Raw genomic sequence first — 27,000 nt, 5'->3', positions numbered from 1 at the left:
CTTTCATCCTTAATGAAACACTTAAACATTTTTTTAACTCATTTATGTGTTTACTTCCGTGTAAAGTTCCATTTCCTGCTAGTGAAGTGTCTGTCATAGGCCTGCAGACTGGTTTATAACCTGGAAGGGGGGTAGAATCCATTAAGAATGCCTATATTACAGATGTTACACTTTACGAGCCTGTCACCTTACCATTTTGCCAGCAGAAGGATCCACAGCTTTCATCAAATTTTCAAAAGGAGTGTATCACTCCAAAAAAGTCTAAGATCCCATGTTCTGGCACATGCATTCGACAGAAAAGATTCTGTCACTGACTGTTTGTAACTGACAGACTCACCTACCAATTGCCTTGACAGGAGAATGGAAACAAGACCAGGAATAAAAGAAAAAGTAAATCACTTCCCAAAGCAAGTTATGGGAAGCATAAATAGGCCAAATATAAGTGGATGAAACAGAGGAGTTCTTAAAAAAGGTTTTTTTTCAAAGGCCTCCAAAAATATGATAATAACAGTACAATTTCATAGGCCTCTAAGAAGGAAAGAGGAAGAAAACCAGCATTATTAGAATCAGGCCTTGTCTTCCTGAGGGCAGCGAGCTCCCTGAGGGGGGGTCTCGTCTACATAGCTTCCTCACCAATTGCTAGACCTAGAGTAGTGCACCCACACGATCAATATCTGGATCAATATCTGCTGGATGCCAAATAAACATTCTACGTCATTGATTCCTCACAACCCTGGGATGTACAGACTATACTCTTGAGCTTCACAGACCAGGCTCTAAGAAGTCGAGTGACTTGCCTAAAGCTACAGTCAATAACAGGCAGAACTGAGATTTCAACCCAGATCCATGAACTGCTAAACCCAGGTTCTTCCCCCAACACCACACTTCATTCAGAAGTCAGACTTTTAACCCAAAGTCATCTCTCAACAGAGAGCTCTCTGTTGTGGAGCGGACTCCCCAACCCTGTTGGCTTCCTTGAGTCATTTAACTTCTCCTAGTCTCCAGTCCTTCATAATCTACACTGTGGGAGAAGTGTTACAATGCCAACAACAATTGATGAGTAATGCCTGTCTCCAGGCTCACGGGGAAGGATTGATTATGCCAGAATTGATTAGCAATGCCTACTCTGGGCAAGGCAATGAGTGGCAGCACCTGTGTCATATATTTGCCATCCCAGAATGAGATGACCTGCAGGTTCTCTTCCAACTCTACCTGACTCTGATTCTAATTATAAAAATTGTAAAGGGGGATGGGTGGAAAAGGAAAGAACACACTAATGTTTTTCTAACACTGACTCTGGCTGCACTCAGCAAAGCTAAAACCGGCCGCTCCATGCACAGCCCCACCACATGGGAGGAAGTAGAAAACATCAGATCTGCTGCCTGCACACAGAGTAAGACAGCCCATCCAAGCCGGAAGCTGCAAAAGTGCGCGTTTTATCTGGCTTGGCCTGGGTTGTAAACACCTGGTCAGTAAGCATCGTAAGCTCACAGGGAGCTGCTCAGGGTTCATAACCTGGCCTGACCTCTTGCCATCCTGAGCCTTGGGCAAATGACTCCACCTTGGCAAGCCCCAGTTTCCTCATCTAGGAAAATCTTCATAGGATTGTCATAATAATTAAACCTAATAGTGCATCAAAGTTCTTAACACAAGCCCAGAATAAGTGGGCAAATAAAGGGCCACTGCACCATCACCATCATCATCATCATCGTCATCATCGTTGTCATCGTCATCACCTTTGTCTTTCAAGGAGACGTATATTCAGAAAAAATTTCACATACAAGAGATTAATTTCTTTTTCCCATGTTTAGCACAACAGCCTGCTTGATTACTAAAAACTCTAAAAAAGGCTCTGGAAGCAGTTTAATCCCCCTGAAGCTCCTGGAGTATCACCCAGGGCCCTGGGAAGAAACGGATAGCAGACACAAGATGGTGTCATTTGAAGGAATGGTAACAAAAGAACAACATAGCAAGGTGTGGGCAGAACACGTGAAAGCATGTGAGACAGTTTTTCTACCTAGGGTGACCAACTGTCCCAGGTTGCCTGGAACTGAGGGATTTCCTGGAACACAGAACTTGACTGCAAACACCCGGGACAGTCCCAGGCAAGCCAGGACAGTTGGTCATCCTATTTCTACCCCGTCTGTTCTCACCCGTAGGTCTGAAGGGACAGGGGAAGAAGCAGAAGCCCAGGATAGGGGTGACAGGACAGGAGCTATGGTAAGGGACGCTGCGCACCGCAGCAACCCCAAAGAAAGGCCTCCATCTCCCTCCATGGTCCTTGCTGGCCACGGGGCAGAGAGGAGCAGACTAGGATGGAGTGTTAATCCTTCCTGGGACAGCCAGAAGGCTAGACTTCACCTCTTAAAAAGCTCCACCAGCGGCCTGCTGGGGACTCAAGAGCTCACAGCCCTCATCCAACAGGAAGGAGAGAGACCTCCTGCCCCTTTGGGATGGGAACACTGGGATGGAACAACCAGACTCAAGCTCCACGAAGCCAAACCTGTCAGTGGGTTTAGTTCTCGATATTCAGCGTCCCCTGGCAACAGCATCATCACCAGCAGCGTGAGTGAGGCCAGCACCACACAGTGAGCTATCCCCTCAAAAGAGGGCCTTCCTGGGCTCTGTCTGAACAGGGGGCCCTGCCATCGAAGGCAGAAAGCCCGCTCGCGAGCAAAGGGCTGTTAAACATACACACGTGTGCCTCCTGGCAGGTAGGTCCCTGAGTGGTGTCCCCACTGGCATGCTCAGACCGGACACCACCATTCAGGCCCTGTGTATGTGTCAGGGGCGATATCGTTGAGAAAATAAAAGCAACTTTCAATTCTGCTTTTAAATCATATTTTCCAATATCAAAATCTTATTTTCCGAGCTCTGCTGCTGAAAGCTGAGTGAAAATCACCAATAATATCTCAAGCCTCCCAACTGCAGCTTTCTTTCTTGCTCAAGCCAGGATCATGGGAGCTGGGGTTGGGGAGGGCTGAGGCCATTCCAGGTACCTAAGGTGCCTAGGTCACTCCATGGAAGTTCTCCCAATAGGACGACTCCAAAGGCACCACACAGAGCCAGGGTTTCCAAGAAAACTTGAGAGGTTTTTCTGTCCTTTCAAAGACTATACAATGTCTGAAGCCCTGAGATGCCCCATACAAGCAACTATACAGTCGTCCCTCCATATCTGCAGGGCACTGGTTCCAGAACCCCCAGAAGATACCAAAATCCAAGGATACTCAAGTCCTTTACATAAAATGGTGTAGTATTTGCCTATTACTGACACACATTATCCAATACACTTCAAATCATCTCTAGATTATCTGTAATGCCTAATATAATGTAAATGCAGCATAAATCGTTGTTATACTGCACTGTCTAGGGAATAATGACAGGGGGAAAAAGTCGTGAAAAAAGATCAGTACAGACTGAACCATCACAACCATGGTAGGCCTAACCACACAGCACACGTCAGCAACAATGTAATATATTTTTATATACTTTTGATCCATGGTTGGTTGAATCCAGGGATATAGAGGGCAGACTATATTCAGCCAAAGTCTTCTACTGACATCGGGGATACCTGGATGAAAAGGACTCTGCCTTCAAGAAGTTCAGTTGAGCCCTGGCTGGGCAGCTCAGCTGATTAGAGCGTCATCCTCACACCCCCTCCCTCCCTCTCAGCCGCGCCTTCCTCTCTCTCTCTCTCAAATCAATAAATTTTTTTTAAAAATTGTTTTAAAGGAAGTTCAGTTAAGCAAGAAGCAGGAATGTAGGCGTGCAGAAGCAGCAGCCATGGTAAACCTGGTAGTGATGACAGAGTGGCATTATTGAGCAACCTATGACTGGCACTTTCTAGGTCTTATCTTCTCTGTTCTCAGGACAACCTTGGGAGGTGGCTACCATTATCCCCAGCTTGCAGATGAAGAAACTGAGAACTGGATCACACCGCTGGTTACTTAGCCTAATATGAAGTGTCAGAATCCAAAACCACTGCCCAGATCCCATTAGGAAAGGACTGACCTGGGAGGCAGTGTCTTTAACACCTGCACCCTGTACCCAGGGGTTTCAAAGTGTTTGCAGCTCCCCAATCTGTAGCACAGACCCCTTCAAGCAAGACTGCCCTGAATGCTGATCTGGGTGTGTCCTACACAAGAGCACCCAGTCAGGGCTCAGCTCCCCTGACTCAGAGGGCACCCTGCTTACTGCTGGGCCATGAAAAGGACCCCCACACCTCTGCTCTTTGCAACATTCTCTGGTCTAAGACCCTCGCCCCTTCACTGTACTTGCTGGCAAGACCCACACATACCTCAGAAGCTTCTTTTTTTATACGTTTTTTTGTGGTGTGGTTCAACCAGCTCAGAGAGCAGGACTCAGTGGGCTGCCCTGCGTGGGGCTTGAGTCAAGCAGACGGCCTTTTCAGAAGGGCCACGCAGCTACCTGGGCCCACTCCCTCTCCTCACTGCACCTCCCCCGCCCCCCACCGAAAAACATGCTTTAATTTCAGACAGGATGCAAGAAGCAGGTTTCAAAGTCATTTTCCACACATGATAACTTCCTAATGCTGGTTTTCCTACCCTTTTTTATTGGCATGATGCAATTCCCCTTTCAACAATCCATATCTCTGAAGTCCTGAGTCATCACGTGAAGGCAGCGACAGCAGGGGGGTCAATGTGAGGGATCAGATGTGTGCAGGGCTTGCTAATGTCCTGGCCAGCAGGATTTCCTTCCAGGGTCCCCGCTGGCTCTCAGCCCCAAGCCCTGCCAGACACAGAGATCTGGGCTCCTGCGGTCCCCATATACTTCCTGGCCACCGCCTCTGTGCCAGTCTCCAAAGAAGCAGGTGACAGTGGGCAGAAGTATGAGCTCCAAGCTCTGCCACGGGCCAGCCCACGGCCAGGGCCACTCTGTCCCATACAACCTCTCAGGGTAGGCAGACTGTTAACTGCGTTACCACAGGGATTCTGAGATGGCGATGTTGCCTGCCAGGGACACGTGGCAATGTCTGCGGGCCGTCTGGGCTGTTACAGCTGAGGGGGGCAGCGTAGGAGCACCTAGTAGGCTGAGGCCAGGGATGCTGCTCAGCACCCTACAATGCCCAGGATGGTCCCCAATATCAATGGGCCAATGTTAAAGCCCTTTGAGATAATGTATAAAAATCACTTTGTATTTAACAACAAGACCTCATCCCATGTGTGTCACATGTACCCATCTAAGAAAAATGCATAGATGGCTATGCCACAAAATATTTACACGGGGGATTTCCGCGTAGTGGGATTATGGGAAAAATGTGTCCTCCTTTATTTTATAAAATCATCATTATCCCTGTGATTGTTTTGGTTTGAATTTGTAAGTGTGGATGTGAAAAGCTAGTAGAGAAGACAACCGCCACCCAGGGGGGAGTGCTATGTTGCAGGGAACACGCCCTCACTCCCGCTGAGAGGCAGGGGTGACCCCAGGAGCCGGTGTCCAGCATCATGGCAGAGGGAAGCAGTGTTGTGCCAAAGCTCCAGGTGTGGGGCTGAGTCAGACGGCGGGCAGGGCAGGGTGCACGCTCCATGGCGGACTCTGGACTTCAAGCTCGCTGTGGTCAAGTCACCACAGCCAACTCTGGCAGGCAGCTCTTCAGGGTGAGGCCATTTCAGACAAGAAAACTGAGGCTCCAAGAGGCCAAGTTCACTATCCCAAGACCAACAAAGAGCAGGTGAAGAACAAACCTCTGCCACGGCTCTTCTAGAAGTGGGTCTGCAGAGAGATGGTCAAGCGCCCAGTGTGAAATGCTCTGCTCTGCTCATACTCTCCCCCTTCTGCAAGGCTCTCCTCTCAGAGCGGAGCCAGCCCTGGCCACTTGGGGCCTTTCTCACCCTCTGCTCTTGAGCCTTGCTCACAGGCCACATGCAGTTATACTCTGGAGCAAGATGGCTTGGGTTCAAATCCCAGCTCCAGCATTAATAGCTGGGTAGGAAGTGACTTCTTCACTCTGGGCCTCAGTTTACTCACCTATATAACAGGACAATGACAACGCCTCACAGGGGCATCGTGAGGGTGAAACGAGCTCATCTACGCGAAGTGTGCAGAATAGTAAGCACTGTGTAAGTGTTAGCTCTCGTTGCCACTGTCTTGCTGGTGATGAGTCCTCGCTGCCCGGGCTCCTGTGTTTCAGCCCTGGCCAGGAGGCATCATGGTGTCGTGCAGAAGAATTCTGGCTCTGGAGCCCAGAGGTCTGGGTTCCAGTTACGTAGCCTGAAACTCTCAGGGCCTCCATTTCCCCACCTGTAAGCTGGGGCCTCAGGGCTGGTGTGCAGATTAAATGCACAAATACGCCCAAGGACCCACTCAGCACGGCTGGAGGAAATTACCACTACTGTCCTGCAGCCGCCCCTGATCCATCTGACCCTGCCGGCTGACCCTGCTTGGATCCCCAAGCCAGGTAGCCACCAGAGTGCTGAAACAGTTCAAACTCTTTCATTTTCCCAGCCCCGAAGCAAGTCTCAGTCACAAGGTCATGAAACACAAGCCAGTAAGAGCAACGAACAGATGTCACAGTCATTTCCCCTTTTCAACAGGGCAGCCCTGCCCCCGCCACTCCACAGCTGCCAGCCGAAGACCCCCCATGCAGACACAAAGTGGGGCACCACTCCTGCCCTCAGCTTTGGCCCAACAGTGCCACCTTCTCCAAAGACAGAGCCAGCTGGGCCTTCCCACCAGCCCTCCAGCGAAGGAGGTTCCAGAAGGGGACCCCTTTGAGCCAAAGCTCACAGCACAGATTCCAGGGTTCAGAAAGTACTGGAAGTCTCTGATGGCAACCCATGAGGAGCTCCAGACTGGCAGGCCAGGCCCAGCAGCTTCACAGGCACAGCAGTGGGCCAGGAACTCTCGGACCTGTGTCCACCCCGAGGTTGGCTGTGTGTACTGTGTGCCCGACAACACGTGGGGTCTGCTGCACACACTCTTTCTTTTGGACTCAGCAGCCCTGGAGAAGGAAGTGGTGTGACATGCTTGGCACACAGAGGGCCAGAGACATGCAAGTTACAAGGAGGTGGAAGGTGGAGGTCTGAATGTGGCTCTTCCCTCTCCCCTTTCAACAGGAGGGACCTCCCAACTAGACACCTGCAACAGCCTCATTCCTCCACTCATTCATCCATTCATTCAGCTAAAGAACATCTGCTGAAAGGGAGCCTCGGTGTCTCCATCTGTAAAATGGAGAGAGTAACAGCACATTGGTGGGTTGTTGTACGGACCACCTAGCACAGCTCGTGAGTGGCTGCTGCACTGGTCACTGTTGTGACTAACGACTGGCCCTAGTGACTTAGACCCCTGTCCTTTTGAAGTTTCCAATCAGGGGTATCCCAGGCTCCCACCTGGTGGCCGCTCCCCCATCCCTCTGCATCATGATCAGGGTCCTCCCAACTTTAGCATGCCTTGGTGAATCCAACACTAACCTCACCCTGACTCGTGGCCCTGACTCGGGGAAGCAATCCTACCTCCTACAATATCTTATGGTGTCCAGGTGCCCAACGCTCAGAAAGAATGTCACTAACCACCTGGAATGTGCCCCAACGGCTCTGGCCTCTCTTCCTCTGCTCACTGCTCTCCCTCTGCCCATTCCCATCACTGGCTCCCATCCCCAGTCTCTGCCCGTCTCAACTCTACCCGTCCAGATGTGTCTCTTATGAAGTCCTTCCTAAAACCCCTGCCCCTATGACAACACTTCTTCCAACAAACAGCAGACAAGGCACATGTGCTCTACACTGTATCGTAGTTTTCAGTGTACCCCTTTTTAATCATGAGCCTTTGGGGAGCAAAGAGTATATCTGACTTTGCAAGTGTAGTACCTGGGAGCACCCACTTTGTAAGCACAGTACCTGGGAGCACTCCAGTTGCAAGCCCAGTACCTGGAGTACTCACTTTATAAGTGCAGTACCTGGGAGCACTCATCTGCAAATACAGGGTAGCTGGGAGAATCCCCTTTGCAAACGCAGTACCTGGGGAACTCCATTTGCACACGCAGTATCTGGTACTCAATTCACAAACCAGTACCTGGTGCTTACCCTTTACAAATACTTGATATTCACTTTCCAACACCAATCCCCTGAACTCACTTGACAAATTCACAAAGGAATGTCGGCCAAACATTGGCAAACAGTAAATTGATAAGTCCACTAGTTTTCAACTAAGACGTTTCTGCAAGAGGCTTGAGATAATTTATGTATAACCAACACAAGCACATACACCCATGCGCACACACACTTGAGCATGGGGCAGACCTGCCTTTGCTTCTGAACTCTGCCTACTCCCAATCCCTGTTGCAGCATCTGTAAAATGGGGATAATAATACCTTCCTCATGGGATTGTACGAAAAAGTAAATGATCACTGTGCCTGGCACATAACAGGTAGACAATAAACGTCATTGTAACCAGGAGTGCCTTGCTCCATCCCTTGCAATAGGTTTGCTTATCCTGTTTTATTCCCCACCAGAGTAGACTGCAAATTTTCCTGACCTGCCACCAAGCTCAAACCCAGGAGCCAGAGAGACCATGTCATTTGAATGTTCTTTCCAGGGAAACAGCTCTGCTGCTGATACCTTAGAGACTACCGCAGTGTCTCCCATGCCCTGGGTGAGAGTCGTCATCGGGCCATGGTCTCCTCTGTCCTGGACACAGCTCCCCTGCCCCAGCCTCATCTGCACTTGGGAGAGCTCAATGACTGAGCTGTGGCCAAGGGACCAGCCAGACTCACAAAAAGCTCTGCCTGGTGCTCACTCCCTCTCCCCACCCCCACTCAATGAGGCCCTGCTGGCTGTTTTAGCAGTCATCTGGCCCTGCCTACAGCTCTGTCCACACGGATGGCACCACTGCCCGCTGAGCCCCACACAAGTGAGTGCCGGCAATCAGATTGACCTGGGCTGAATGGTGAGCCAAAACCAGAGGCAGTGGGCTTTCCCAGACTATGTGCTCCCACGTGCAGCTTTTTGGAACCTCTGAGAGCTTGAGGCTGGCCCAGGGCATCCAGGAAAATACTACCAGTTCAGGTGTTATCTCCCCTTTTCTGATGACCCCTCTGAGCTATTTCAGCCCCAAGGAAACATCAGCTGCCCTGCCTCAGTCCCAATGTCCCTGAGTGAGGAGAATTCAGCTCTTCCACTTCCCTCCAAAGTGAGTTTACTCAGCCTAATCTGTTCATATGCTTTCTTTATCATACTGTTTCTGATAACAACTTGAAAGCAGGAGAGCCAATGACAAAGGAAGGCACTGGAAGGTGCTGGGAGGCAGGAAGCCTGAGTGTGAGTCCCAGTCCTGCTGCGAGTCATTTGTAAGGGTGTTTGAGCAACACATTTCCCCTCGCCTCTCCCCTGGAGGCAAATTCGAAGATTAGTGTGTCTAGATTCTGGGCCCTTGCAACACAGTATGGACAAAAAGAGTTGGTGTTTTAAAGTTTTGCTGAGCTTTGTAATTTAAGAGTCTCTTAAAGCATTGCTCCAGCAAATTCTTCACTATTTATTGGGAGGGAGCTGGTTAAACACACACATACACTCACACACAGCAAAGGACTAGAATGAGAGCTCCATGGGACAAGGCACTGCCTGTACGCCCAGCACCTGGCACATTCTAGGTGCTCATAAGTATTTTTTAATACATGATACCAGCTGCTGGAAAGCAGGATAATGACAACTGTAGAGCATTTACTCAGTGCCGGTCACTTTACTGGGTGATTTCTACATACGGGCCAGCCTCAGGACCTTTGCACTAGCCATTCTCTCTACCTGGAATGCTCTCCCTCCAGATAATGCCTCCTTCCCTTCCCTGACTGCCATATGCAAAGCAACAAGGCTCCCAGTCCCCCAGCCTCAAACATGCCACCTGCCTGCCTGCTTTCTTTTCTCCAGGGCCCCTCTCAATGCCCCCCACCCACCAGACAGATTTCATATTTCTGTGCTTAGTGGTTTAGTGTCTGTCACCCAGCTGATCAACACAAGCTCTAGGAGGGCAGGCACTCTTGTCTTCAAAGTGTCTAGAACAGTGATACTCATCTGTCGAATGAACTGCCATGCCTTACCTCACCTACGGCTGGGGTCAATGCTAAAAGGAAGTCCTATTATCCAAATGTTACAGATAAGGACAGAGGTTAGGAGACCTGCCCAAGGACACCCACCAGCTAGGAAGTTGCAGGGCAACCACTCTGCTGGGTCTGGCTGTTCTCTGTCCACCTCACTGCACACCCCAGATACTGGTATAAACCCTTTTGCACATCACAGGTACAATGAAATGGCAACTAAACATGGGAACCAATTTCAGCACCAGAAATATTTTCTCTGTGGTTCCCTCTGTGTCAGCAGACAGACACCTCCCCCTTACACGCAAACATGCACACGCACATATACACACGCCTGGTCACCCTTTGGTAGGGCTCTGCTAATGTCAGCAAAGGTTCTTTTCAAATGCGCCTGGCCTCCCTTGGTGCTCTGTCGAATGCACTGGGTGCCTGTCACCAGACCCAAGAGCTGGAAAAAGACATTCTCACTTCCTCCCTTTCTCTACCCCAGGGCCATAGGGACAGGCTTCCATCCTGGGGAAGCAGGAAGTGCCTGGGGACAAAAATGATGCTCTCAGGTGGAGCAGGAAACAGCTGTCCTGGGCTACACAGACCCTTGTCCTTGGGGCCTAGAGGTCAGTACGATTGGTCAGAGCCCCCTGCTCACCTGTATTCAGTCCCTAGTGGGGCCAGGTAGCCAAACCATCCAAGGGGGCTCCCTGACTGGTGACGTTCAGCCAGACCGAAGCATGACTCCAGGCAGCAGTGACATGAGACAATGCCCTTTGAGGGAGGGTCAGCTCACCCTTGTAAAGGAACTGGGGAATAAATATTTTAACACCCACCAAGGAAGTAAGCAAAAAACACCCAAATTATCAAAACCGGAACAATACAATGGAGTAAAAATGCAAAGTGTCCTGTTTAAAAGAGCAAAAGATTAGGACTAACCTAAATGTCCAGCAACAGGGAATGGTCCACCACATTATTATAGGGCCCTCTACAACGGAACACTATGCAACAGTGAAAAAGAACAAGGCAGCTGCATAGGCACTGACCTAGAATGACCTCCAGAATACACTGTCCAAGGAGAAATAGTGGCTCAGAACTGGGTGTAAATGCCGAATGGTCATCAAGGATTCACAGGAACAGGTAACCGGGCTTACCTAGGAGAACCAGGGGCTGTGGAGACGTGAAATAAGAGCTCCTTCATTTTTCCTTATGTGCCTTGTACTATCTGAATTTATTTGATGTATGCATCACTGTTTCAATTTTTTTTTTTAAGTTATGGGGGGTTTTTTGTTTTTTGTTTTGTTCTGTTTTTTAAGAAACTCAACTGTGCCCACTGAGGAATTTTTCTTAAACTGCTCTCCACAATTTCTTGCCTCCATACATAACAGATCTGTTCAACACCCTGAACTTCCCAAAGGCTCTGCTCATCCCAGGAGACTTTTCCCTGGAGACTGCCCATGTTTAAATAGCAATAACCCCTTCCACTCACACAGTTTCACCAAACGCTCTCAGGGCAATTAGGAAAACATGAATTGGAATACCTGTCACACCCCAATTCTGTGCCGACCATCCTACTAGGCACTAACCTGAATTCTCTACAATCCTTACAGCAATCCTGTCAATGAGGTAGGATGGTCCCAGCCTCCAGAAGGAGAAAAAGAAGGCCCAGCAAGGGAAAGCACGTGCCAGAAGTCACACAGCCAGAAAGTCATAACCTCAGAATCCAGACCCTTTAAAGCCAAGTGATGGCAAACCCGGAGTTTGTTCTGCCCCAAGGTGGAGGCACCCTAAACCATTAGGCTGCCTTGCTTAATCTCACTGAATCCTTTAATCAAAGGCATAATTCAGCCATCTCAAAGGTCCATTCTGCCAAAACACCAAGGGAGTACCATCCACACAGGCCAAACTTGGCTGGCCTGCAAGGAGGCTGCCCTGCTGCCCCAAGGATGGCAGCAAGGCACCTAAGACAGCTTCGGTGATGCGGCCACCATGCTCTCTGTAGCCTTGCCATACACGGTACCCAAGAAACATCCTCCCTCTCTCGCTGCCAGTGAGTCAGTGGGCCCTGTGCAGAAGCCACCTGTGGGCCATGGAGCCCAAGCTGGAGGCACCCACCCGCCTCACCCACCTCCATCACCGGCTCAGTAGCAAAGCCCAGCCATGAACAGTGAGGCCCCTTCCACCTGGACAGGCACAACTTTGCCCGTGGCCAGAAAGGGCATCTCAGATTGCACCAGGCTAATGAATGGCAGCATCAAGACATACTCCCTCCTTAAAATGTACTTATTTACCACAGCCTGGGGAAGGTAGGCCATATTTGCTCTTTACAGAGAATTTAGATTGTTTTCTCCTCTCGGTCTCTGCCCCTCCCTTTCACAACTGCCAATCAGACAAGTTATCTGGGAAACAAATTTGATATATTCAAACATCTTCTTATGACAAATGGCACTGAAAGAAAAAAGAGTTCCTTGTGTTTACTAACTGCCACAACACCCATCACATAAATCAAAGGCGGGAAGCGGTACATGATACAAAATGAAAAAATGAACACGTGCACACGCGCACACACGTGCAGACGCACTCCCGTGGGACAGAGGACTACTCGGGAGGGCACAAACTTCAATTCTCAAGTGGGAACCACACCACTGGGATGAACTTTCTGCTCGGCACTTCACACCTCAGTGCTTAGTAAGCATTAAGGGCAAGTTCAGAAGAAGACTGCTCTCCCCAAGAAAACACCACACTGAAGAAACCCAATGATAATTAAGGTGACTTCTCTGTTCCTCTCTGTGACAAGAAGGCCAGAAACATTTCCATCGGCACAGCAGAGTGGTGAAAATTTAAAGACAAGTCGCTGATGAATCCAGGCTTGAGAATAAAGAACCCCCCTGTCACTTGTGCGCCAATCCTTGTTGGGTCAATGAATAAAAGACTTTTCGAATTGGCCCCACCACGAGATGTTGTATGATGCATGCACAACATTAGGGGTAACAAAACGTAAGCAACTTATTTGTACTTCTTCGGTGCAGAGGAAACAAAGCACACAGACAAAACCCTCTTCCAGTGGACAAACATGTCTAGCAGGTGATCAAATTCAACCCAAACACAGAATAGCAAAATGGATTCTGGTCTCACCGGACCTGGCTGCTTATGCAGAAGGCCTGGCCCTCAGCTATGACCGCCACCGCAAAAGCCCAGGGAGGCCCAGGCACTGGGAAATCTGGATGCAAAAGGGGAAGGAGGTGCCAGGTCCAGGTCACAGCCTGAGCAGGCGTGCCCATTCCCCACAAGGCGTGGTCACGTATACCCTAGGAAAGGGGCGGACGCCTCCCAATCACCCCTCACACGTCAGCCAGGTCACTGTCGCCTTTGTGTTTCCTTCTTTGTTTATAAGCTTTCCGGATCCAAAGTCTCAAGCAGAGTGAATCAGGCCCGATGCTGTCACAGGCCACGTCAGGCACACTGTTGGCTCTTCAAGGATTTAATCAGTAACTGGCCCAGGAGACAGCAGAGGGCAAGCTCCAACCTGACCCAGAGAAGGTAAAGTTTATAGCTAGGCCAGGGGGTGAGGCTGCCAGGCGCTGGGGCCCCAGGCTGAGCCCATCTCCCTGGCAGGGACTCAAGAGAGGTCCACCTGAGGGCCACAGCCAGCTGGAACTGCCACCCAGGTGCGCCTGGGAGCCCCACAGGGTTCCACCCCTGCCTCAGACAGCTATGGTCCTGGAAGCCTGGTCTTTATCTCTGACAACAATTCAGTTAATTGGATCTGTGTAGACAGAGCCAAAGACAGTTTGGGCAAAGAGTGTATTTGGTTTGTTTATTCATTTGAAGCCAGATCAATCACTCTGACTCTTGTTCCTGAAGCCTACATAATTAACCAGATAATTACCAAATGGTTCTGAGTCGGGCTGTATAGATGGCTTATTATACAGATAATATACATTTCATGAAAGGATGTGAAACGTACTTGATAGACCGGCAGCTTGAGGCTGGGCCGGGGGACTCTGCAAAGCCACAGGGCTGACAGGGCTTGTTGTAGTGAACTGCACTCAAATTCACCTTTGTTTTATTTGGGCTAATACTGTGCTTGAGCTGCACTATAAAATGCAGACAGATTACATAACGCCCAGACCTCAGAAAAACCCCTCAGGGTGCTTTGTTTCCTGGGGCCTAGTCACCAACCTGGTGCCTCATGATGAGACAAGGTCCCCAGTAGGAGTCCCAACTCCACCTCTGCCCAGGAGGCAACTGCTTCCATCAGGACTGTTCTCACACTCACAGGCCGGGGCACAGAGAGCCATGCCCCCTGTGGGAGCCCATCCCGGGTAGATTTAAGGACACCCCCTGCCCTGCCCGAGGGCTAGGTGAGGGCAGGCAGAGGAAGGGGAATTACGCCAGTTCATCGCACACTCGCTCAGAGTTCCTCATTCCACACTTCCCAACGCCAGAGCACAGCTGTGCTGAGACACATCTTGTTCCATGGCTGGCCCTCAGTCCCCAGTCCTGAAAATCACAGCGCCTCTCCAGAAAGGCCTGAGCTACAGAAGTGCCATCCACCTTGGCTGGTGAAGGTGGGGCCAGGGCCTCTGGCTGCCTGAGAAACCAGCGCCTGGCTTCAGCCTTTCCTCCTGTACTCGCCCTCTCCCACATACATCTTGAGCAATCAGAGGTAAGTCTGGGGCCTGGAGCCTCCAAAGCTGGCTTCCCCCAAACCGTGGCCAGCAGCAGCAGAGGACACACTCCTGGCTCCTCCCAGGGGAGCACAGGAGAGCCAGGCCTGTCCTTCCCACAGAGGACCACTGTTTTCCCATCCACCTGCCTGTCAACCATTTCCTTCCCCCCAACTGCCCATTATTTTGAGGGGTGGCAGAAAAAAATGAAGCCCCCCTGAGCCAGGGGATGATTCTGAAGCCAGATTTGGGAGCTCCAGGTTCCAGGCAGGGAACTAACTACTAAGGACACTAGTTTCCTCCTGAATCTGCAATCCTTCATGAGGGCAAATTTTCTGAGACTCCCTCCACCAAATGAAAAGCCAAGCGCCGAGGCCTGTGGCTCACGACGGGTTTAAGAACATGCACAAGCCTGAAACTGGGCCTGGGCTGCTTCTCAACAACCGGTGATCCTTCCTGAGAAAGCAGCCTTTGCAGACACTGCACCAACGTGCCCACAGGAAAGAAAAAATAGGTGTTCTCAGCACGTCGGACCCAAAATTCAGAATAAAAGTCCTCGAGTGCTTCCATGCTCTCAGGAGAGGTGAAGCTGTTTCGAGGAGCATGGTTTCTTCTAACTTTTCCCCCCTCCCCATTCCTTGGAGCATGTGTCACGCAGGGCCTGTGACACACTGCCAAGAGAACATGGATGCTGGGGAAATGTCTACACACGCTACACGTTTGTGACATGCCATGTAAGCGACACCCTGTTTCCTGGCTGGGTTTTCCTGGCACAGGTGTGGGCAGGCGGTGGATTCTGCCCTCCCCCCACTGTGCTTAGTAAACAGACTCACACTGGCCCTGGGGGGAGGGTGCATTCTGGGGAAGACCTGTCACCCCTCCATAGAGAAGGAACCCCGTAAAAGCAAGGCTCAGGCCCAAGCGGATTTGGAGCTTTAAACTGTCCTTGTTTCAAAACACAAAGCATCCTGTTCAGGCTCCCGCTGGCCACCCCCGCCCTGCGACCCACCACAGCTGTCTTTCTCCACCTTGCAGATTTGATTTCAGACACAGATCGATGACTTCTCTCCCTCTCACCCCGACCCAGTCCCAGCCATATATTTAAAAACAATAACAATAACAAAATAAAACCTCCAGCAACGAAACACACATCTACACACACTTCACAGACAATGCCAGACCAGAGCCCCACAGGCCAGCCTCCACACTAGAACTTGACCCGCAGCCCTGGGTGGGGAGGAGATAGTGCAGGACCCTGCCCCCTCCCCCTACACTTCCGACCTCCCAGTGTGCGAGAGGTTTTTCAGAAAGGGAAGCACCCGGTTTTGCCTGCCACTCCAGGCAGAAAAAGGAATAAAAGGCGCGTACAGCAAAGAAAGGAATTGATTTCTGGAAATTCTTTGGGTTCGGTGGGGTTTGAGGTTGTTGGGAGCTTTGGGTTTGGAGTTTTTTGTTTGTTTATTTATTTATTTGGGGGGTTGTTTTGTTTTCCCGTCCACCGCAGGCTTTCAGAAAGGGAACCCTCACCACCATCAGGGCCCAGCCTCGCGTCTGCCCCACGGTCCTAGCCGTAAGAAACCCAAGTGCTGTGCCCAAGAGGTCCCCCAGTGCTCAGGCTGCGGGCGGGGATGGGGGTAGAGCTCCAGAATTCTAAGGATCTCCCCGAGCCGCCGGCTGGGTAGAGAGCCTCGGTTTCCACGACCTAGCCCCGAGCCCAGACCAGGAGCGGCAGCCCTCGGCGCCCTCCCGTCGCCCCCCGGCGCGCAGCAGGCCCCGGGTTCCAGGTGCAGAGAGGGGAGGGGGAGCCTCCCGGGCCCCGAGGGGAGGCGCGGGGGTGCAGGAGCGCGCCGCTCCGAGAGACTCACCGTGGCGGACGCCAGGCTGTTGTCGGCCAGCGTTAGGTGGTGCGGCTCCCAGCGCCTCAGGAATTTCGAGGTGAGGATCTTGCTGAGAAAGGTCCGCGGGTGCCGGATGACACAGACCTGGATGTCGCCCTCCTGCAGCAGTTTGTACCTCATCCCGTTGCACAGCAGAAGGGCCCGGCGGCAGGGCACGGCACCCATCTTCGTGCCCTCGGGGGCCGGCACGTCGCCCCCCAGCAGCGGCTTAGTCTCCTCGATCTGCCGGGGGTCGCCGCCGCCGCCGCCCGCGCTGCTGGTCAGATCCATGGCCGGCCGCGCCGGGGAGGGGGCCGGGGGCGGGGAGAGGGGCTGTCCCGGCTGCGGGGCGGCGGGGCCCCCTTTCGGCAGCCCGCACCCCCCCACCGCTCAGGAAGGTGGGGGGGTGTGGGGCTGGGGGCGCCCGCAGGGGAGGGGCCCGCGGCAGGCAGGCGACTGGCGCGGCCGGCTCTCGGTCCTTCCCGCGGGGCTCGGCTTCCTCCTAGCTCGTCGGGTGCATGCTCGCGGTGGCCGGACCGGCTCGGCGGGCAGGCGGGCAGGCAGGCGGGCAGGCAGGCGGGCGGGGACGCGGGCAGCGCCGGGGGCCGCGGCGGCGGGCGTGTCTCGGCCCCGCCACCCGCTCGTGTGTACAGTACGTGTGTCTGGGCGGCCGTCCGCGGGCAAGTGTGCGGCGGGGGCCGCGGGGGCCGGCTCAGTTGAGAGATTGCAGAAGCTGCTCCGCGCCCGCGCGATTGGTCCCCGCGGGGTCATGTGCCCGCCCCTCTGACGTCAATGGCGGCAACGGCGGCGGCCGCCGCGGCTTCGGCCTCTCGCAGGCGGAGTCGGCTGCCGGGCGGGGACCCGAGAAGCAGAGGCGCGGCCCGACAGGAGGGGGTGGCCCCTGGGGAGGGGGCTGCAGAGGGCGAGCCCCGGCAGGCCCCCGCCCAACCCCGCCCGGAATGTGAGGGTGGGCGGGGGCCGTGGGGGGCGGGGGCGTGACGTCACGCCCAGCCGCGCCCCCGCCGGTGCCCAGGCTGGTGCAGACTCGCAAGGCCCGCGGGCTGGATCTGTTTCGGGGACCAGCCGTGACCCCCGAACCCCACGCTCCCCATCCCGGCGGCCCCAGTCAGAAACGTAAGCACCCCGAAACGCCAACGCGGAAGGTCGGACGGCCAAGGTGCGGCCAGGTGCAAACCGGAGGGACTGGGCCTGGCCTGGGCTAGAGGGCTGAGGGCTGGACCGCTTGACCTCTGATACCCCCTCCACAGCTCAGGGTGCCCCTCTGGCTGGCCAGATGGACCCATCAGACAGGGTTTCCTCGAATTGAAAACGTCCGCTCGTTATATAGATAATGAGCCCACACTGCCCTGTCTCAGCCTACCAGTCTACGGACCTCTGGCCTTTTGCAGATGTCTACTGGCCTTGGCCTCTGGGGTCCTCGAACCGCCTGGGGGGAGGGGACAGGATCCTCAGCGCCCCCTCCTTTATTCTGCCCCTGGAGTCTGGCCCCTTCTAGGAACCTAGACAACAAAGTCTCCCCCAAAGTTATTGGCCTGTCCCCTCCCCTCCTCTTCCCCCACTCCAGTGGCTCCAGCTGCTTCACCTCTCCCCTCAGCCCAGGATCTGGCCATTCATCTCTGCATCCCTGGGCCCTGCACCAGACAGAGGAGACAATTACACTGGAAACACCTTGGTGGAATGAATCGCAGTGTCACTCAGGAACTAGAACTGAAACCAAAACATTTCCTTTCTGCCATGAGGAGACGCCTAACACCATCCAGCAGATGCTCTGCTCCTCCGTCGGGTTTTCTCATGCCCACATGCTTCTGCAGTTAATACCATCAAAACCCCCCAGATGTTTGTCTTTCTGTTAAGTGAAGGGACCCTGTAGTGAACACATGGGTGTGTAAGCGTGTGTTGAATTGCATCGTGAATGCCGCAGTTTGTGCAGAGCCCCTGCGGTGGGATTATCATCTCACTCTCCCAGAACCAACAAGATGGATGGGCTCCCCAAAGACCCTCTCCTGAGCTTGGCCAGGGCTGGGGACAGTGGGTGGAAGGCAGGGCCCAGTCCCTCACAGAATAAGACTCAAATAAATGTCCATGCTGCCCAGGAGATGGGCTGAGCTGCCTCTCCGTGTGCACCCAGAGGGAGGCACAGGTAAGTGAGAAAATGAAATCTTCAACATCTCCCCACAGTTTGCTGGCATCTCATTCAAAATCTAAGCTTCAACAGCCTTGTGAAAACCACCAAGCAAGAAAGGGGCAAATCCAAGCCCCCACCTCATGCTGTAGATGTGGGTGCCAGGAATGGTTGTGACCAAGAACCCCCCCAAGTTGTGAAGGGGTGAGGTTAAGTCAGTTGTTCAAAACCTGTATTGAGCTCCTGCTGTTATGTTATCACAGGAGTAATTCCTATAATAGCCACAGTCTCCGCAGCACTTCCTATGCGCTACCAGTTGTTCACGCATGCACCTTTCCTTTGTCACAACAACCTTATGACATAGCTGCCACCATCATCCTCTCTTGCAGATGAGGGTACGGAGAGGCTAAGCTCCTTACCCAGGCTCACTTAGCCGGTCGGGATTGGGCCCAGGTAAGGAGTTCAGAAAAAGGATGGTAGAGACAATGACCAACGACGCTGTGCTTGAGCTCCAGGAACAGAGAGAGAACACATCACGCAGCGGGTGCTGGGTACAGGTCTTGCCTTCAGGAGGTCTTTAGGAATCAGGTAAAGAAGGGGAAAAGTGCTCCTGGAAGTGGGGGAGTGGGGCGTGGCCCATACAAAGAGATGGGAGATCCCTTGGCCTGCGCAGGAAACTAGCTGGTTTGCCAAGGCATGCAAGGTTCCCCCGGGAATGCAGGGCAGAGGCCTCAGAGATGAAAGTATTGAATTCAATCAGTTACCTTTAAATCATTTTTTAAATTTTAATTTGAAACCAGTGACATGGAGCCCCCAAGAAGCTATAAGAGGAAAAGTTCCTTGAGGCAGAAATCAGGAGTTCCTGCTTGACAGCAGGGCTGGCTCAGGGCCCACATGGTCAGGGCTCAACAAATAGGCAATGACTGATTGTCACACTTACCTATGGCCTGGTGCTTCAGAATGTGCCGGCCACAGGACCCGGTCAGTAAGTTGAGACATGATGAGATGGCATGGCATTGTTGTGTAGCCTTCTAGGTGGGGACTCATGTAATTCATTGCACAGCCCCTCACCTCCCACTGTCCCAGGTTACTGACCTAGAAATGAATCTGAGTCCAACTGTCAGTTCCATCAGAAATCCCCTCCCTGCAGACCCCCAACCTCTGTAGGAGACATGAGCCCCTAGAGTTTCCATGGATAGAGCATGTATTCAAGTCATCCTCAATGCCATGGGAACCCAGACTCTCCAAAAGTATGGTCCCAGCCCCTTAGAGTTCACCCTCCTGGCATTGAACTTGACAAGTTTACGGAGCAGCAGAGAGAACACGGAAGTTCAAAAACCCTTCTCTTTCCTTGATCTCCCACAGGCCAGTTCATTTAGCCAGATCACCAGATAGACCTTTCACTTTCTGTATTCTTCACTGGCGATCCCTCCTTGTTTGAGCTAGGTCCCAAAGGACCATGTTGTGCTCTCACTGCTCACTGCATCACTGGAGTTCAGCAACCCACTGGGGTTCACCCCTAGGCTGCAGTGGTAGGGAATCTACACTATGTCAAGTGCAGTGCTGGGAGCTGGGGTCGTAGTGAGCAGGTAGCAAACTACCATCATGAGCTCACATCTCAACTCCCAAGTCCCTAAAGTCTCCCCTTGAGCTAACCCCCAGGGGAAAGAGAGACCTGCTACCCTGGCTACCCACAGAGGAATTTGATGAAGTGGCGAAGTCCCCAGTGGGGGTGGGGAGCATCACTGTGGATGGCCAGCCCTGGGAGATGCCCACCTGAGCACCTGCTTAGAGCAGCCCTGCCCCTCCTGCAGACACTCCTGTAGATGGGTGTCCTCCTCGGAGTGGTCGCCAATGGGCGTCTTCACCAGCTTGGCACCACTCCCTCCTTGCTCCACCCCAGGACGAAATGGTGCACAAACCTGGTTTTGCCCCTCATTGTGTCCAGTGGTGTGCTGGTAAACGTTTGTTTTTGTTTTTTAAGCTTTTATTTATTTGTTTTTAGAGAGGAGGAGGGAGGGAGAAAGAGAGGGAGAGAAACATCAATATGTGGTTGCCTCTTGTGTGCCCCAACTGGGGACCTGGCCCATGACCCAGGCATGTGCCCTGACTGGGAATCGAACCAGCGGCTGTTTGACTTGCAGGCCGGCACTCAATCCACTGAACCACACCCACCAGGGCTCTGGTAAACGTTTAATAATCAGCTTGCTGAAAAAAAGGAAAGCCCTGATTCACAGGGTTTGACAATTTCCACGGTGCAAATATTCCCACCATGGCCGATTTCAAGCTACCAACATGCATCACTGAACATGGAGTTGGAAAGAGATGTACTCCAGGATAGAGTATTTCCACCCTACAGACAGGGGGTAGCAAACAATGAATGAGGGGCCAGATTCAGCTCTTGGCCTACAAAGCCTGAAACATTAATGCTCTGGCCCTTGTACAAAAGAGGTTTGGTGACCCCTGCTATAGACATAAATAACCTCTAGAACAGAGATACCAGTAAAATGTAGTAGAATAACTAGGCAGTGATGTGTTTTATTACCTTTTAAAATATATGTTACTTAATGGTAACTTTATGTAATTTAATTTTATTTAATTGCTTGCTGTTTGACTATCGGTTTGCAAGCTTCCTGATAAATTAAACAATCGATTCTCATGAGCTAGTAGTTCCAGCATGCCACTACCTATTTTGCTAGGCCTGGCCCAGAGTAGGTGCACAGTGGTTATCTGTTGAATGACTAGAAATCTTAACTGCAATGCCTACATTCTAACCACTAAGCAACATTGCCCTGCTCCTTCATTCTTTCATTCCATTCCATTGAACACCTCTCCATTAGCACCTACTGAGTTTCAGGGACTTTGTTGGGTGCTACAGATCCAGTTTACACAAGATGTTCCCACAAGTGGGAGGAACCAGAGAACAGCACCCCACAAAAATCACCACCACCACCCCCCAAAAAAGCATGCCAAGAAGAAAACAACCTCTTCTTGTTCCTTTCCCAACTGTGTATATCTTTCATTGATTTATGATAAAGTGGGGTCATAACAGTACCTTTTCCCAGAGTTGTAGAAATTAAATGATGTAATCAATGTCAAGCGCACAGCCTGGTACAGAGTAAGCACTCAATACGCTTTAGCTAGTTCACATCCCCACCGCCATTTTAGACCCCATGTTTACATGGCCCCAAATACAGATCCTCCCTCTAGTCCACTTCTCTGACCCTTTCCCATTTGCCCAAGAACTGGAGCGCAGACTTTCCAGATGCAGCATCTGTGCATGGTTTCCAACCTTCGCGCTATCAAAATTTGGGACTAGGTAATTCTTCGTGGCAGGCAGCTGTCCTGTGCATTAGAGGACATTTAGCAGCATCCCAGGCCTCTACCCAAAGGTAGCAGTAGCATCCCCAATTTGTGAAAACCACATTGTCTTCAGACTTCTCCACGTGTCACCTGGGAGCCAAAATCACTGCTGGCTGAGAACTGCTGGTTTAAAGGAAGATATTTCCCCGCCCTTTCAGCGGGTACAGTTGGCTCCCCAGCCGTCCTGGGGCTTGCAGTCTGGGGAAGATTATATTGTTCGCACTCACACAACAGCACGCCCCACCTCAGACGCCACTTCTGGGGGCTAGAGCAAACTTACTGCCGGCTTTATCAGACTGCTGAGGAACACGGGGACCCACGGGATGGAATAAGGTGCAACCCCTTTTGGGTCCTGTTTTTGGAGCCTATTTAACGGCATGAGGCCACACATAATTAATATGCCAAGCACCAGAAGCAGGCAACAAAACTGTTTATTCTCAAGTGATCCCAATTTCATAGCTACCCACGGTGCTATTGCTTTTGGGGAACTCTCTGGAAGCTCTGTCTGAAAACTGTCTCAAAATTACATCAGCAAGGAGATCATTCCCAAACTTCACTTTTAACAGGCATGAGACACTGGTGTAACGGGACACACATTTTGTACTGATGGCATTTAATGTGCTGATCACATAATAAAATGAGCTATATTTCCGGTATAAGGAGAGGAGTCATGTTTTTATCCTGAAGTTGATGAACATCTTCCTCCCTCTTCTGAGCTGATGTGAAGTCAGCCCATTTTCTAGGCTTATCAGCTGGGCGGTGGGGAGAGCACTTTTCTGTTTATCAACCTGTGATACTGGGTAGCTGATTACTGTGCCTCTACTCACCCCCTTCTCTGGTTTCAAGGGGGCAGAAGAAGACATCAAAGGAACATGAAGTACTATCCTCTCCCCCTTCCTGTCTCACTTTCACCAAAGAATGAAGTCTGAGCTTAATTTTTTTAAAGTATTACAGAGAAAGGATAGTTTATCTGGAACTAATATTTCTCACACCCAGTTGATTGACTGACTGACTGAGTTACATACACATGCCAAAACCTTAACAACTGTTAGCTCTGCGTAACCAAGACCAAGGTAGTGAAGGCAGGATCAAGGGTATGTCTAAGATCCCCCCAGCAGGATAGTGGAATTGCAGGGCACTTTCTCCCCTTTTTAAACAAATGTTATTAAAGTATAATGTACATGAATAAAATGTGCCCATTTTCAAAGAACAGGTTGATAAGTGTTGATGAATGTGTTCACCCACATAACTGCCACCTTCATCAAGACATAGGCATAGAACCTTCCCAGAGCCCCGGAAGCTTCTCTGTGCTCCTTCCGGCCCCAGCCACCCCTGATCCACTGTCACTATAGACCAGCAGTTCTCAACCTGTGGGTCGCGACCCCTTTGGGGGGTCAAACGACCCTTTCACAGGGGTCGCCTAAGACCATCGGAAAACACATATATAATTACATATTGTTTTTGTGATTAATCACTATGCTTTAATTATGTTCAATTTGTAAAAATGAAAATACATCCTGCATATCAGATATTTACATTACGATTCATAACAGTATCAAAATTACAGTTATGAAGTAGCAACAAAAATAATTTTATGGTTGGGGGTCACTACAACATGAGGAACTGTATTAAAGGGTCGCAGCATTAGGAAGATTGAGAACCACTGCTATAGACAGTTTTACCCCGTCTTGAATTTCATACAGATAGAATCGAAAGTTTTGTACTTTGGGGAGCTCTGACTTCTCTGATTCCGCATGCCAGTGTTCAAGATGTATCCATGTCAGAGCCTGCACATCATGGTCTGTTCCTTTTGTTGCTAATATATCCACTACATGGATGTAACACTTCTGGGTAAATTTTGTGTTCTTCTTGATGCCAGCCACCCCCAAAGTTTCTACAATGAGCATGTACTAATTTGTTTTAATGATTAAAAAGAAGACAAATGCCACTCATCTGTTTAACATTCACAGGGACCTTATGAAGAGCCCCAATGCCCAGCTGCCTCTTGACTCGTGGGAATGTTGCCTGGCACAGACACACGGGAGGGCTGAAGGCCCTGGGTCGTATTTTTAAAAATAAAAACCACCGTTTTTCAGACTAATTGCATTTCTCTCCCACACCAGCCTTTGCGGTGAGCTGCTCAACTTGACCAATTTAAATGTGACCTCCTTTCTTTCCCCTCCACCACCCTGAGTCAGTTGCTAAGAAGCAATGAAAGGAAGTGGGAGGAGGGGTTACATGGGTAGGGAAAATGTGGCTCTTCCAAAACTTCGCCTCCCCTCCCTTTGTGTCGGCCACTCCAGACAACCTTTGGATAGGCAAGGGTGATGGTATCACCCCATTTCGCAGATTAGGAAGCTGAGGGAAGATCAAGGGTTTATCCAAGATCTCACAGCAGGGGAGTGGGCAAATGATATCCAGTGGCCCCAGGCAGGATGGCGAAGAGCTTTAAAGCACGAACTTCAGATTTAGATCCCAGCTGTACATCTTCCTTAGCTGAGTTATGACGCTAACTAAATCACCTCCGTCTCTTCATCTAAGAAACAGAGACCCAGTTGTGATATTCACACTGGAGCTAATGAGATAATGCACATATAGCGCTTAGAACAAGGCTTAGGAAGAAGCTGGGGCTCAATAAATGGAAGGGAAAAAATGGTTTCTCAACTCCTGGTATCTCAGTTCTTCAACCACAGCATAAGACTAACTGATTCCAGCCTGCCTGAGTTGAAGGGAAAGAAGAGGACATTTTCTTGTAACTCCAGGAAGATCAGAGTCTCACAGATGCAGAGAAATGAGAAGGCAGGCCCCAGCATCCAAGTGTTAGTCATGATACCTTGGCTGCAACAGAAATCAGTCAGAGCAGCTTCAACAAAGAGTGGAGATGGGTTATAAGGGGCCAAGATTGCCTCACCAGTGCTCCAATGGCATAAAAATGCTGAGGATTCAGAAAGGGCCAGAAGCCAGCAACCCAGGGGCCTTCTCTCTGATTCTTGTGCCCACCCCCTCTGCATCATCCTTCCACACATCCTGGCTTTCTCTGTGATGTCTCTTCAGCATGACAGAAGAGGCCATGTGAGAGATCAGCTGGGATCAAACTAGGATACGTCTGGCCCAGCTCCAAGGGAAGGACTTGGTTGGCTCAGCTTGGGCCAGATGCCCAACCCAGCCCAGGTCAGAGCCAAGTCATACAAATATGGCGACCATTCCCTAGAGGTGGGAAGGATGGTCAATGGGGTCATTGTGAGCTGGGCAGGCCCCCCTCCAAGAAATGTCTTATTACAAATAACCACTTCTTTCACCATGCTCCCCAACTTTGTGCATTTTTTTATTAATAATAAGAGCAAACATCCACATAGGGCTTACCAGTGTCAGCCACTGGTGTAAGCACTTTGCGTATGTTAACTCCTTTAAATTAATCCTCACAAAATTGCAGTGGGATTTATTTTGTCCATTGTACAGATGAGGAAACTGAGGTGCAGAGAGGTTAAACGACTTACCTAAGATCACACATGAACTCCTCCAGTCTGGTACCAGATCTGGTCTCCCTGGCCACCAGGCTGTGTTGCCTATTTTAGCCCCAACCATGCATTTTGTGTTTCCTCTGTTAGCCCATGTCTTAAAATGGAAGAAAAAAAAGATGAGGAAGGGGAAGAATGTGATATCTGACATTTCACAATAGCATTTAACGGTTGACAGTGGAAAATGCTGGAACTTTGCTGGCTGACCTCGCTATTTCATTTTGACCTGGAGTTGGGGTGGTGGTGGGGTGGGGTGCAGGCAGGGCAATGCGCATGTCCCCAGGGACACTCGCCTTGGCCTGGGACCTCCTGGGGCAGGACCTGCGCACGCACATAGTGGGCACTCAGGAGAGTATGCTGTTGCTGAGAAAACGCGTTCCTCACTTTATAGTTCTCAAAGCCTTTCCAGAGACAGGCAGGGAGATAAGTTAAAATACCGTTCCTGTGATACCAGAAGGCAGGGGAGCCAGTGGAAACAATGAGAAGCCAGCCAACGCCCACCAGCCAGGCCCGTGGAGGCACCAGGCCCACAGCAAGGTCTGCACAAAGGCTCCTCTCTCCCCTCTGCCTTTTCCCTGGTCTCTCTGGGAGCCCGTTCCAGCGCCTGCTGGAAGACTGGCTGCGTCTGCTTGTGTATCTGGCGCTGGGCCCAAAACGGCCTTCTCAGCCCAGTCCCTGGGGCTGAGCGTTCACTGTCATCCAGCTTCCCACCCACAAATGTCCAGGTAAGGGATCTGGTTGACCCAACCATCTTTGTCCAGCCAGACCCGTGAGTTCTGGTTCCGGGCCCCAGGCTCAAAGGAGGAAAGTAAGATGCCCCAGGTCTCCCAGACAGAGGTGGCCAGGCCAGGATTCTGGTCTGTCAGTCCCTGAAGGCGTGTCCTGGGGCTGCTGTAACAAAGCCCCACAAAGGAGAGGGGAACTTAAGACTACAGAAATTAACTTTTTCATAGCTCTGGAGCCTGGAAGTTCAAGATCAACCTGGACACCTTCAGCTGGGTTGGTGCCTTCTGAGCACTGAGAAGAGGATCTATTCCAGGCCTCTCCCCCAGCCTCTGGTGGTTTGCTGGCAATCTTTGGCTTTCCTTGGCTTATAAGACAGATGTATCCCCCCAATCTCTGCCTTCATTTCCAGGCGTTCTCCCTGTGTGTGTGTGTCCAAACTTCCTCTTTTATAAGGACATAGTCATATTGGATGAGGGGCCCACCCTACTCCAGCATGACCTCATCTTAACTTACTCCAACTGCAACAACCCAATTTCCAAATAAGGTCACAGTCTGAGGTCCTGGGGGCTAGGATGCAACATCTTTCTGAGGGACATATTTCACCCCATTACAGAGCCCAGGACCTGCCACAGACGTGCCACTCGGTTCTGCCCCCGGGCAGTTCTCACCACCA

The 27,000-nt window shown here is 51.2% G+C and overlaps 1 protein-coding gene across 1 annotated transcript in view; it reads right to left on the bottom strand.

Annotated features, from left to right (window-relative positions):
- Window positions 1-17,124, bottom strand: part of CMIP (c-Maf inducing protein) — a 223,102-nt gene extending 205,978 nt beyond the window's left edge. Inside the window, exon 1 of the mRNA XM_090259536.1 lies at window positions 16,566-17,124. Coding sequence (XP_090115662.1) covers window positions 16,566-16,868 — 303 coding nt within the window. The 5' untranslated portion in view covers window positions 16,869-17,124. The remainder of the gene's footprint in view (window positions 1-16,565) is intronic.
- Window positions 17,125-27,000: the final 9,876 nt, after the last annotated feature.

Source organism: Furipterus horrens, unplaced genomic scaffold (assembly GCF_987537825.1).
Source record: "Furipterus horrens unplaced genomic scaffold, mFurHor1.1.pri manual_scaffold_13, whole genome shotgun sequence".
Lineage (NCBI taxonomy): Eukaryota > Metazoa > Chordata > Mammalia > Chiroptera > Furipteridae > Furipterus > Furipterus horrens.
This window is presented reverse-complemented; position numbering and strand designations above follow the sequence as displayed.